Raw genomic sequence first — 11,493 nt, 5'->3', positions numbered from 1 at the left:
TTTATCTCGGAATGTTTAATCGTGCGTTAAAGTTTACAAGAGTATATTAAAAATATCAGGGAAGCTATATTAAGAAGGGTACACTGGAGGAGTAGCAATTATATTCAAGCCACCCTCGGGTCAGTAGGAACATCATATGCAATGTGTGTGCATACATGCGTATATTTATATACTTCTGTATGAGCCCAGAACATTGTGCTTCTATATCTATCTTTAATAGAGTGTATTCGATAAATAGGTTTTGAGATGTTTCGATATATGGGTTAATGGCTGTCCCACACCGGAATATATTTAGCCATAAATTTCTGGAATACAAGACAATCAAATGTAAGAATATAATAATAATATATATATTTATATATATTTATTCAGCCGCACGTCCCCTTTTGTGGATCACAAAGTCCAATACTAATTTGTTCTTTCTTTCGAATATTTAAGCTCGGTCATCCAGGATATCTCATTCTTGACTACTCTTCTATTCTTACTAAACCTATCAACAAATACAAAAAAATGGAAAACTCTTTGGTCGACTATATCTCAAAGAACAATTATGTCAAGACGGCAGCAAAAGCAGCTGCAGTATCCTTGACTGCATCCTTAGTTTATTATGCCATAAAAGAACCCAAAGAAGACAATTGGAACCGTAAAGACTTCAAGAAGATTCCTGGCCCGAGTGGATATCCATTCGTTGGTACGTTACAGACAAATATCAAATATCAAATATATCAAGTTTCTGTTATTCATGTCATTTGTTTCTGTATATTTACATACATAAAGGACACATGCTTTCAATGGGATTCACACCTAGTTTCCAAATTGAAAAATGGCATGAACAATATGGTAAGAATAAAATATATCATCAATACTTTAGAACGGACTCTATATATGTATAAAGCTTGCGAAAGAAAAAAACTCAACTTTATCTGCACTTAGGACCAATTGTTCATATCAACATGGGCGCTCAACAATGGGTTATTTTTAATGATCCTGTCCTTGCTCACGATCTATTTGTCCGCAATGCAACCAAGGCTTCAGATAGACGCAGACACAAATTCACTAATGGAATGTACAGCAAAGGTGGAAGGTAAGATAATTTATTAAACACAAAATACATACATATACATACATATATATATATATATATTTATTTTTGGATTATAGAGGTATTGCATTCAGCCAGCCTGGAAAGAAACTGAAACACACCCGAGCAATCGGTATGTATTGGTAGATACGCGCATTAATATACATATGCTTTATCTAATACATTCTTTCTTATGTATTTAAAGCACTCTCAATCTTGTCTCCAAAGTATGTTGACCGTTACCTTGGAGTTCTTGAAAACATTGCCAGCTGCACCGTCGAATTGATGAAACAAGAAACCGACAGAGACGGATCAGTATTCCCCATGCCGTTTATACAGATGGCTACATTTAGTGCTATGATCAAATCAATTTTTGCAAGACCGCTGCACCTGGACAATGATCCTGTTGTCAAGGAGATTATCTATATTATGGAAAACGAATTGAAGTTTGCTGGACCTGCTGGTGATCTGGGATCATTCTTTCCCAACTTTGCTTGGGCAAACTCGCTCTTCCAGAAGAAGAAGAAGATGGAAGCTTTGGTTGCTCGCCGAGATGAGCTCTACAAGATGCTCATTAAAGATGCGCTTAACAGTGAAGAGGATTGTCTGGTCAAACAAGCTTATCAGATGAAAGAAGAATATGGGTTAGATGACAATGATCTGATTGTCATGATGAGTAAGCATCCTTCTTTTTATTTTTATTTAGCAAGATAATTTTCCCTGTGTTAAAAGTAAAAAAGAAAAAAACTTTAACCTTTTAACAACCTTATAATTAGGTGACATGACAAGTGCCGGTGGAGACACTACAGCCATATCACTTTCATGGCTCTTTGCCGTCCTGCCCCACCATCCAGCAGTCCAAAAGAAGATCTGTGATGAGATTGACAGATTTTTTGCCAAATTTAACCGCCTCCCAACATTCTCTGACCGAGACGAATTTCCTTATATGTGCGCTGTTCTCCGAGAGAATATTCGTTTCAGAAGTGTTACAACTTTTGGTATTCCCCACTTCACCTCTGAAGATAGTAAGGATTTTCATTTTCTTTCTTTCTTTCAATATCCTTGAACTATATTACTAAATACCCCGTTCATTCGCAAACAGTTGAGCTACAAGGTTACTTTATCCCAAAGGGTACAGTAGTTGCATGCAGTATGTATGCGATGCACATGAACCCAGATGTCTACCATGACCCAAAGCAGTTTATTCCTGAGCGTTTCATGGGACACACAAAGACTTGGTCTGCTTCTGCCAACGGTCCAATTGATGAACGCGACATGTATTCCTTTGGCTGGGGAAGGTAATGCTCGAATATTTCCAAGCTTACTTACATAAAAATGGCGCAACAACTAATATATCTATATTACACTTTGTTTCTCATAAAAATAATTAATAATAGACGTATCTGCCCTGGTATTTACTTTGTAAGTAATAACTTTTACATATATATGTAAAATTTAGATGTCACTGACTTGATAAAATACTAGGCTGAGGTAGAGGAATTCAATCTTTGCATTCATACTCTCTCCCGTTATACTGTTGAGCCAGCATTGGATTCGGATGGTTATCCCGTATATCCTGATCTGAAGCACGCCTCATCAACAAGTGTTGTATTTGCACCTGCCAAATACAATGTAAGATTAGTGGAAAGAGAAGACAGTCCTCTTAAGAAACAGACATAAGCTATATACTGCATACATCTCCATTTTCATCCAAATCCTCATCTTTATCTGCATCAGTTACCCAAGCTAAATACCCATGGCTATATATATATATATTTATTTATATGAGCAACCGAGAAGATAGCAATACTCTCTCCGTATTAGATCCACCATGTACCATTTTCTTTTTGTACCCTCATCCAAATCAGACCTTTTATTTATTTATTTATTCTACTTTATTTTTATGAAAGAAAGGCTAGTTTTTCTTCCCATTTCTATTAGCATTTTTCATAGCTTTGCTTGTTATGCATACCAATCAATAAAATATATTTATTGCAAAATAATTACTGTTTCTTTTTGGAGCCTCATTTGTATTCAATAATTAGATTGCTTTGTCTTGAATAAGAGTCTGTAATTCATTTGAATAATCTAAAATACGTTGGGGATTGAAAGGCCAAATATAATTAAATAACTATATCATCTTTTGGAAAGGGACTTTTTCCTAATCACTCTCTATTTACCAGTTGGTTATCTCTGTTCTTCTAAAATAATCATTTTTCTTCTGTTTTTTTTTAAAAAAAACACATCTTGATCTTTACATTGTAACTAATGAACACTAAAAACCCCACCAAAATTATTCTTGATTATTAATATGTATAACGATTTACATTAACTAGCAAACGAAATCCCTATCGTAAGATTTATATAATTATATATATAATTGTTAGACAGTTGGATTTGGAGTAGCTATTTACCCAAATGGACTAGCTCTTACCCTAGATTTATTCCGCTGCTTTTTACTATTACTTTTTTTTTGGTCTATAGCTTTGTACATCTCAAAATATTATAACAGCTCATTTCTATAATTAAGGTGTAATAGGACAAGCACAGTAAAAATAAAAATAAAAATAAAAATAAAAAATTAAGCTTTTATTATTGTTAACAAGAATTGTGTAGTGTACAGCCATTCAAAGTACTATTTTCTTTTTAGAAATTTATTAATTTTACAGCGGTAAATAACAAATAGTATAATCATGAAACAGGTATAAAACCAATAATACTTTGTAGGTACAGAAAAAAGAAATGCAATTATCAATATTGCTGGTACTAGCGTGGGTAATACTGGTTTTCTACCAGCTATAGGAAGCTTGCTCTTTCTGATACTAATATAAGTACTTATTTTTTATTCTTATATATACACTATGGAAAATGAGGGATAATATATATATATATATATATATATATATAATAATGATTATGTTACATTTTTGTGCAAGTATAAAAGTAACATGAACGTGTAAAACAATCTACAGTCGTACATTTATATATACACATATACTTCATTCTAATATATCCATTATATATGGCTGTGCATGAAAGAGTTAATCAGTCCTTGCACGTCTTGCTCTTATAAGCAAGAATCTACCGCAGCAAATAACAAATATAAAGATAAGTAACCAAGTACTAATGATAATAAAATAAGCATCGGAAAAATAATAATAACCGAGATAAATAAAGTTTGTCAAATATTGGCTGTAAAAAGAAACTTTTTAAACTATTATCCGTGTTGCTCCTTGCCGTTTATTTCAATATCATGGACACATACCAAAGCTCAGCCAAGAAGGGTAACCTAATATCCCAGGCTTATAAAGAGCCGTACGTTACCAAACTGCGGGAAAAAACTGTGGTAACCTTCCAAAAAATTAATTCCTCAGTACTTGCTAGAAATTCAACCATTATACGTTTATTTGATGCTTATAAGATAATAAATAAATGAAAGTTTCTTTACTATATATAATATTCTCCTTGACTTGAATAGTAGTTATAAATAGTAGAAAAATCCTAAAAGTCATCTTGCTTTGTTGCAAAATCGGACGATGTACCTACCCATTAAAACATAAATAAACAAAAAAGATTTACCCGCAAGTTCCTCAAGTCGTGTGGATGACACTAAAGTCATGCATATATTACTTAATACGGCCCAAAAATTTATGGCGCACAGCAATATTTTCTGTACGGCTTCTAGTGTACTCGCCAGCTGTGTGCTCTGTGTTTTTTCTATTCAAAACCATAAACCCTAAAACATACAATGGGCAATACACAATATACGTTAATATACTTTACATGTCAAGTAAACAATTAACAGAGGTTGTAACTTTTAAAAGTGTATCTTTACACAAGAGCGTAGCTATGGTAGCAAGCTATTCTTTTGTTTTTGTTTACCTAGTTTTATTTCACTTTGAGCATATGTAAAGAGCAACACTTGATAGAAAATGGAGCAATTGAGAAAATAATAATAGTAATATTTAAATACGATCAAAAAAATCAAATAAAGAAGTTCAATGGCACTATCAAGGTATTCTTGTTGTACAGTACTAGAGCACACCTATGCCCAGCCAGTATGAAGTCTCATTCTATGCTTTGAGGTTGCATCAAAACCTCATCTACAGTGAAACAATATGTACACATAAATCCCCACATCTTTATTTTATTTTTTAAAAAAAATCTACAAAATATCGTCGGCATCTAAGGACAGTCAGATTGTCTTTTTTGCTCAAACTTAAAATTATTTCAAAAAAAAAATTATAGACGAGTGTGGTACCTAACACACACTTGTTTTCGGAAAGAACGTCAATTGTCACTTCAATTACTTTAACTGAATTGTGTTTCACGACTTCCTTTTCACTAAAGAAGGTTACAGTGAACGAAGAGACTTCCATCTACTTTAACTAATCCCGGCTTGTTTGTAGATATATTTGATGTTCTGGCAAAATGTATATTCGTTCTACAGTGAATTCTGGCATATAATTGAGGTAAGCAGTTTTGGTTACACTAGTAATGTGGGCTATAAAAGAAAAAAAAAGTCAATAAATATGCTAACAAAATCTATAACTCACATATAGGAAGATACTGAGCTGGGAAAGAATTTTGTTCAAATGTATATTAAAATATCGAGTGATGTTGAATAATGCAAGAGATATTAGGTAAGTTAATCTATATAATGCATTGTCTTTACTGTGGTTTATCTACACAAAATATTCCAAGTCATGAATACGCAATAACAGTATAGGTTTATTAATATCAGTATCAATTGATTTTTTTTAAATAGAAGGTGATCATAGATACTTCTCCTGCTTCTCCATTAGCCTACTCCACAGTTAATTCTTGATCAAAGCATATGATACTTATAATTACATATTATGATAATAAAGATATCATTTGGCTCAAGTATCCCCCTCCTAAAACTATTTTACTCGGTAATATTACTACAAGTTCCGTAAAGAAGCCTTACAAAAATGACCACACTGCTTCCTACCCAATAAAACAGACTAAACATTATCATTTCTGTTAAAGTTGGATATGATATATATAATTAGCTTATCCCAAGCCTTTACCTTAAGCCTAGTGCTTTTTTTTTTTTTTACTTCCGTCTCTGCATTGCCGTGACTCGCCATTTCTATAAACTTATTTTTCTAGCTGTGGCCAAGAACTTTGGATTTAACAAATCTCCTTTTTGGGTCAAGCGCGTTCAGGCACGTCTTTCTCTTGATCGATTGTCAATCTTACATTATGAATCCAAAAGATACCAATATGGATATTGACATTTCTGTCTCTGGATCCCCTTTTGGCCCGGGATCGTCTGCAAAGAGAAAGAAGACCGGTGTCAATTCAAGACAGGAGATGCGTACTCCGTCTTCATTTGAAGAAGAATTAGAGCTATTACACAGTGACAAGAGTCTTGGCCTCAGCAGTACTTATTTATTTTTTTTATTTTCTCATAACAATCACCTTTAATCTACTTTTTATTTTCTAATGCTTGTATAATGCTTTAGCTGAAAACACTTCGGCGATGTGGGGGCGTCCTCCAGCTTCTCCATTAAACCCAAACAGTCAAAGCTTAGGTGTGTGTGTGAGAGTGAGAGAGAGTCAAATGACGTTCGATCTGAAATTTTAAACTCTGTGATTACTATAGTATTCCAACAGATTGAAGCTGATGAGTATATGGATTACAAGACAAAGTCACCTGTAGTTCGTCTCTATGGTATTACTGATGTATGTGTACACACACATATATATATATATGATAGTTGATTATTACAAATATTTTGACAAGCTATTGGTTCACAATCGATAGGCAGGAAACAGTGTTGTTTGCCATATTCGAAACTTCCTTCCTTACTTTTACTTCCCTGCCCCAGCTGGATTGAAGAAATCCCACCTTCCTGAGCTCAAGAAGGCTCTTGCAGTAAGTTCTTTCCAGATATACTGATCTATTGTTTGGATAAAACAAGAGAGAAAAAGAGAGACATCAATAATTTAATTACTTTGGTCGATTGATTGATTTGGTAAATTGATTGATTTGTTTTATTCATACTAGGCTGCTCTTTTTGATCCAGCCATGCTTCATAGTGTGAGCATCGAGGTCAAACAAAGCATTTATGGATATTCTGGGGACGTAAAATCAGACTTTGTCAAAGTTACATTGAAGGATCCAAGAGATATCAGCAAAATAAAAAACAAGATCGAAGAAGGCGTGGAAGTGTCTGGCTTGGATATCATATGTATTGCAGATACTACATACGAAAGCAACTTGGGATATCTGTTAAGATTTATGATTGATTGCGAAGTAAGCATTATATTGTTTAATTCTTTTCTTTTCTTAAATATATGCAAATATTAAACGTACCTTTTTAGATGACAGGCTGTAATTGGATTGAACTTCCTGCTGGAAAATATAGCATCTCCGACAATCATACTTCCCATAGTCAATATGAAGTGGATACAACGTAAGCTTTTATTATATTCTGTAAACCAAGACGGACAAGAGAAATAAGATCTAACAGCAAAATAATAATAATAATAATAATAATAATAATAATAATAATAATAATAATTTTTGTTGTAGATATGACAAGTTTATCAGTCATGCACCCGAAGGAGAATGGTCAAGAGTAGCTCCACTTCGGATTTTGAGTTTTGATATCGAATGTGCTGGTCGCAAGGGTATTTTTCCTGAGCCAGATCACGACCCTGTTATTCAAATTGCAAGTGTTGTTAAAGTACAAGGTAAAAACATCAGCATTTAATCAGCTATAAATGATCTTTCTGTATCTCACACCAATCACAGGCGAAACCAATCCGTTCATCCGAAATGTTTTTACACTGAAGAAGTGCGCACACATTGTTGGTACAGATGTATTGAGTTTTGAGGACGAAGGTGAAATGTTACAGAAATGGCGCGATTTCTTTGTCGAGGTAAAACTGGCTCTTTTTAATTAAAGATGATTGTCGTATTGTATCATCAAACTGTGATTAACTGTATCGGCTGTAGGTGGATCCAGATGTGATTATCGGTTATAACATTATCAACTTTGATTTTCCGTATTTGTTGGATAGAGCAAGGAAGCTGAAAGTAAACAAATTCCCTTATTTTGGAAGAATTTCTGGTAAAGCAGTAATTAAATATTTTTTTAAATGAGCATGTACTCAATTGTCTTTAACCTTAAGGAACCAAGACCGAAGCCAGAGATACCACATTCTCTTCAAAGGCATATGGTACTCGTGAAAGTAAATCTATCAACCTTGATGGACGTCTTCAGCTGGATATGCTACAAGCCATTCAAAGAGATTATAAATTGCGGTCCTATACACTTAACTCTGTGTGTGCTGAATTTCTGGGTACATTCATATTGGCTAGATCTGTGTACTACTCTTTTTTTGTTGTTGTTTTGTTTTGAACTAATAAGTTATCCAATATTTTTAGGCGAGCAAAAAGAAGATGTTCACCATTCTATCATTACCGAGCTCCAAAACGGAACTCCTGAGACAAGACGTCGTCTGGCTGTTTACTGTTTGAAGGATGCCTTTTTGCCTCTGCGTCTTATGGACAAACTTATGCTTCTGGTCAATTACACTGAAATGGCTAGAGTCACAGGTGTACCTTTCAACTATATTCTTACGCGTGGCCAGCAAATCAAGGTCGTTTCGCAGCTGTACAGACGTGCTATTAAACAAGATTTGGTTATTCCTGTCATAAAAACTGAAAGTAAGGCTTTATATACTATTGTTGTTGTTGTTGTTGTTATTTCTGTAGATATCGAAATACTTAATAGTCTGATTTTTGATTTATGTAGCCTCGGATGAACCTTACGAAGGTGCTACTGTTATTGAACCCGAGAAAGGCTATTACGACGTTCCGATTGCTACTTTGGATTTCACCTCTTTGTATCCCTCTATCATGCAAGCTCACAACTTGTGTTACACAACTCTTTTGTCCGTAGCAACCGTTCGCAAGTTTGGACTGGTAAAGGATGTAGATTATATTGTTACACCCAACAATGGTAAATACTTCTTCTTCTTCTTCTTTTAATGCAAGTATATTACGACATGTTACTTATATTCTTTTTTTTTCTTGTAGATTTGTTTGTAAAAGCTTCTCGGCGTTCGGGCCTGCTTCCCGAAATTTTGACTGACCTTTTAGCAGCTCGTAAAAGAGCCAAGACAGACCTTAAAAAGGAAACAGATCCGTTTAAGCGTGCTGTATTAGATGGTCGACAACTTGCTCTCAAGGTAAAATGTCATTTTTAAGTACCATTTTATAAATACTAAACCAATATATGTATGTGTGTGTGTGTGTGTGTGTGTGTGTGTGTGTGTGTGTTGTGTGCTTTTAGATCAGTGCAAATTCTGTATATGGTTTTACAGGTGCAACGGTTGGAAAACTGCCGTGTCTGCAAATTTCATCCAGTGTCACTGCTTATGGTCGTGATATGATTCATAAAACAAAAGAGGTAAAAATTGTTTTTGTTTTTTTTTGTTCTTATGAAAGCGGTATTAAAACTAATATTACTTTTCTTTAGACTGTAGAAGATGTATTTTGTGTGAAAAATGGATATAAACATGATGCTAGGGTCATCTATGGTGATACTGATTCAGTAATGATTAAATTTGGTTGCGATAATCTTAAAGAAGCTATGGATTTGGGTAAATATCGTAGACGTTCAACACACATAAGTTTATATATATATCTTACATGATTTGTTTTTATAGGACAAAAGGCAGCAAAGCTAGTGACAATGGAGTTTGAAAGACCCATTAATCTTGATTTCGAAAAGGTTTATTTCCCATACTTGTTAATCAGTAAAAAACGATATGCTGGTCTTTATTGGACAAACCCTGACAAATACGACAAATTGGATGCCAAGGGTATCGAGGTTGGTATTAGTATTATCATTAATATCGATGTAAAGGTGTATTGGATCGTAAGCTAATCTAATCACGGCTGTAGACTGTCCGTCGTGACAATTGTCGCCTTGTGTCAAGTGTTATTCAAAAAAGTCTTGATAAAATGTTGATTGAAAGAGATGTTCAAGGAGCCCAAGAGTATGTTTCTATCTGAATATATATATATATATATATATATATATCGTTGTAAAATTATCTAACACCTTTTAAACCTTTTTTTTAGGTTTGTCAAGCACACAATTGCTGATCTTTTGCAAAACAGAATTGATTTATCACAACTTGTTATCACAAAGGCATTAAGTAAAACAGATTACGCAAACAAACAAGCACATTCTGAATTGGCAAAACGAATGAAGATTCGTGATCCTGGTTCCGCTCCAGGATTGGGAGATCGTGTTGCATATGTGATGACTAAAGGAACCAAAAAGACACCGGCCTATGAACGTTCTGAGGATCCTCTTTATGTACTAGAGAACAACATTCCGGTCGACACAAAATACTATCTAGAAAACCAGCTTTCAAAACCGTTGATGAGAATCTTTGAGCCTATTTTGGGCGATAAAGCAGAGACTTTATGTAAAGTGATTTTTTTTAACAAATATATATAGATGCTTACTATTACATTTTGTAGTGACTGGAGACCACACAAGAGCAGTAAATGTTGCAACACCAACTACTGGCTTTATGATGAAATTTGTCCAGAAATCAGCTACTTGCATGGGCTGTAAAAAAGTGCTTCCCAAGGATGGTAAATTAGACGATGAACAACCTTTTTTTTATATAATTTCTTTCTTTTTCTTCTAACATTTACTTATTATTATTATTTTAAAAAAATGCTTGTATAGATAAATCAGCAGTTTGCCAGGACTGTAAACCAAAACTGAAAGAACTATATCTTAATCAGGTAATGATAATCTTATGTATTTTTTATAGGCATGTTGCTAAATGAATTGAAACATATTTCTTTTTGTTTTTTTTTGAAACGCTAGTTGGGTCCTTTGAATGATCTTGAAGTCAAATTCTCTCGACTTTGGACACAGTGTCAGCGTTGTCAGGGGTCTTTGTACAGAGAAGTGCTTTGCACAAATAATGATTGTCCTATCTTCTACATGCGTACAAAGGTACAAAAGGACTTGGACAAAGCTTCGGCACAAATCGAGCGCTTCTCTTTTGAATGGTAATATATATATATATATATATAAGAGGCTATAGCCCGTTTAATTCTACCTTTATACATATATACGCATGTGTTATATAATCAAACCAATCATCATTATTGAATGAATATTTGCAATAAAAAAATTATATATCTCTAATTAATTACCTTTCTTAATGACTATTAAATAATAATAATAAAAATAAAAATAACAAAATACTCGTAACCAAGCTTTGTATAGGTGCCTAAGAGTATCCATATTCATTTTCGTATATATTAACAAAATCTACAAGCCTTTGGATCGTAATAAATCATATGTCTATTTATTTATTTATTAATTAAAAGGGAAAGA

General features: G+C 33.8%; 3 protein-coding genes across 3 annotated transcripts; all 3 read left to right on the top strand.

Moving 5' to 3' along the window:
• The first annotated feature begins 477 nt into the window (after window positions 1-477).
• Window positions 478-3,084, top strand: PHYBLDRAFT_127767 (CYP5206 protein). Its single transcript, XM_018429185.1, has 9 exons — window positions 478-691; window positions 778-840; window positions 934-1,084; window positions 1,162-1,214; window positions 1,287-1,757; window positions 1,858-2,106; window positions 2,184-2,379; window positions 2,479-2,503; window positions 2,567-3,084. The coding sequence occupies exons 1-9, from the start codon at window positions 511-513 to the stop codon at window positions 2,759-2,761; spliced, it is 1,584 nt and encodes a 527-aa protein (XP_018286132.1). The 5' UTR covers window positions 478-510; the 3' UTR covers window positions 2,762-3,084.
• Window positions 3,085-4,334: 1,250 nt separating this feature from the next.
• Window positions 4,335-5,909, top strand: PHYBLDRAFT_69165 (hypothetical protein; the record flags this gene model as incomplete). The annotated part of the gene is made up of 5 exons (XM_018442058.1): window positions 4,335-4,396; window positions 4,873-4,989; window positions 5,076-5,139; window positions 5,491-5,553; window positions 5,850-5,909. The coding sequence occupies 5 exons, from the start codon at window positions 4,335-4,337 to the stop codon at window positions 5,907-5,909; spliced, it is 366 nt and encodes a 121-aa protein (XP_018286131.1).
• A 401-nt stretch (window positions 5,910-6,310) lies between these two features.
• Window positions 6,311-11,166, top strand: PHYBLDRAFT_150760 (hypothetical protein; the record flags this gene model as incomplete). Its single annotated transcript, XM_018432545.1, has 21 exons — window positions 6,311-6,491; window positions 6,574-6,642; window positions 6,714-6,793; window positions 6,876-6,986; window positions 7,119-7,367; window positions 7,436-7,527; window positions 7,647-7,807; window positions 7,869-7,996; window positions 8,073-8,187; window positions 8,249-8,419; window positions 8,505-8,786; window positions 8,875-9,081; window positions 9,159-9,310; window positions 9,415-9,531; window positions 9,601-9,724; window positions 9,791-9,954; window positions 10,029-10,123; window positions 10,209-10,561; window positions 10,617-10,733; window positions 10,831-10,889; window positions 10,975-11,166. 21 exons carry the CDS (start codon window positions 6,311-6,313, stop codon window positions 11,164-11,166), a joined length of 3,219 nt encoding a protein of 1,072 aa, XP_018286130.1.
• Between the last annotated feature and the right edge of the window lie 327 nt (window positions 11,167-11,493).

This window comes from Phycomyces blakesleeanus, assembly GCF_001638985.1.
Source record: "Phycomyces blakesleeanus NRRL 1555(-) unplaced genomic scaffold PHYBLscaffold_26, whole genome shotgun sequence".
Classification (NCBI taxonomy): domain Eukaryota; kingdom Fungi; phylum Mucoromycota; class Mucoromycetes; order Mucorales; family Phycomycetaceae; genus Phycomyces; species Phycomyces blakesleeanus.
Note: the sequence above shows the minus strand (reverse complement) of the source record. Positions and strands in the feature narration are given on the sequence as shown.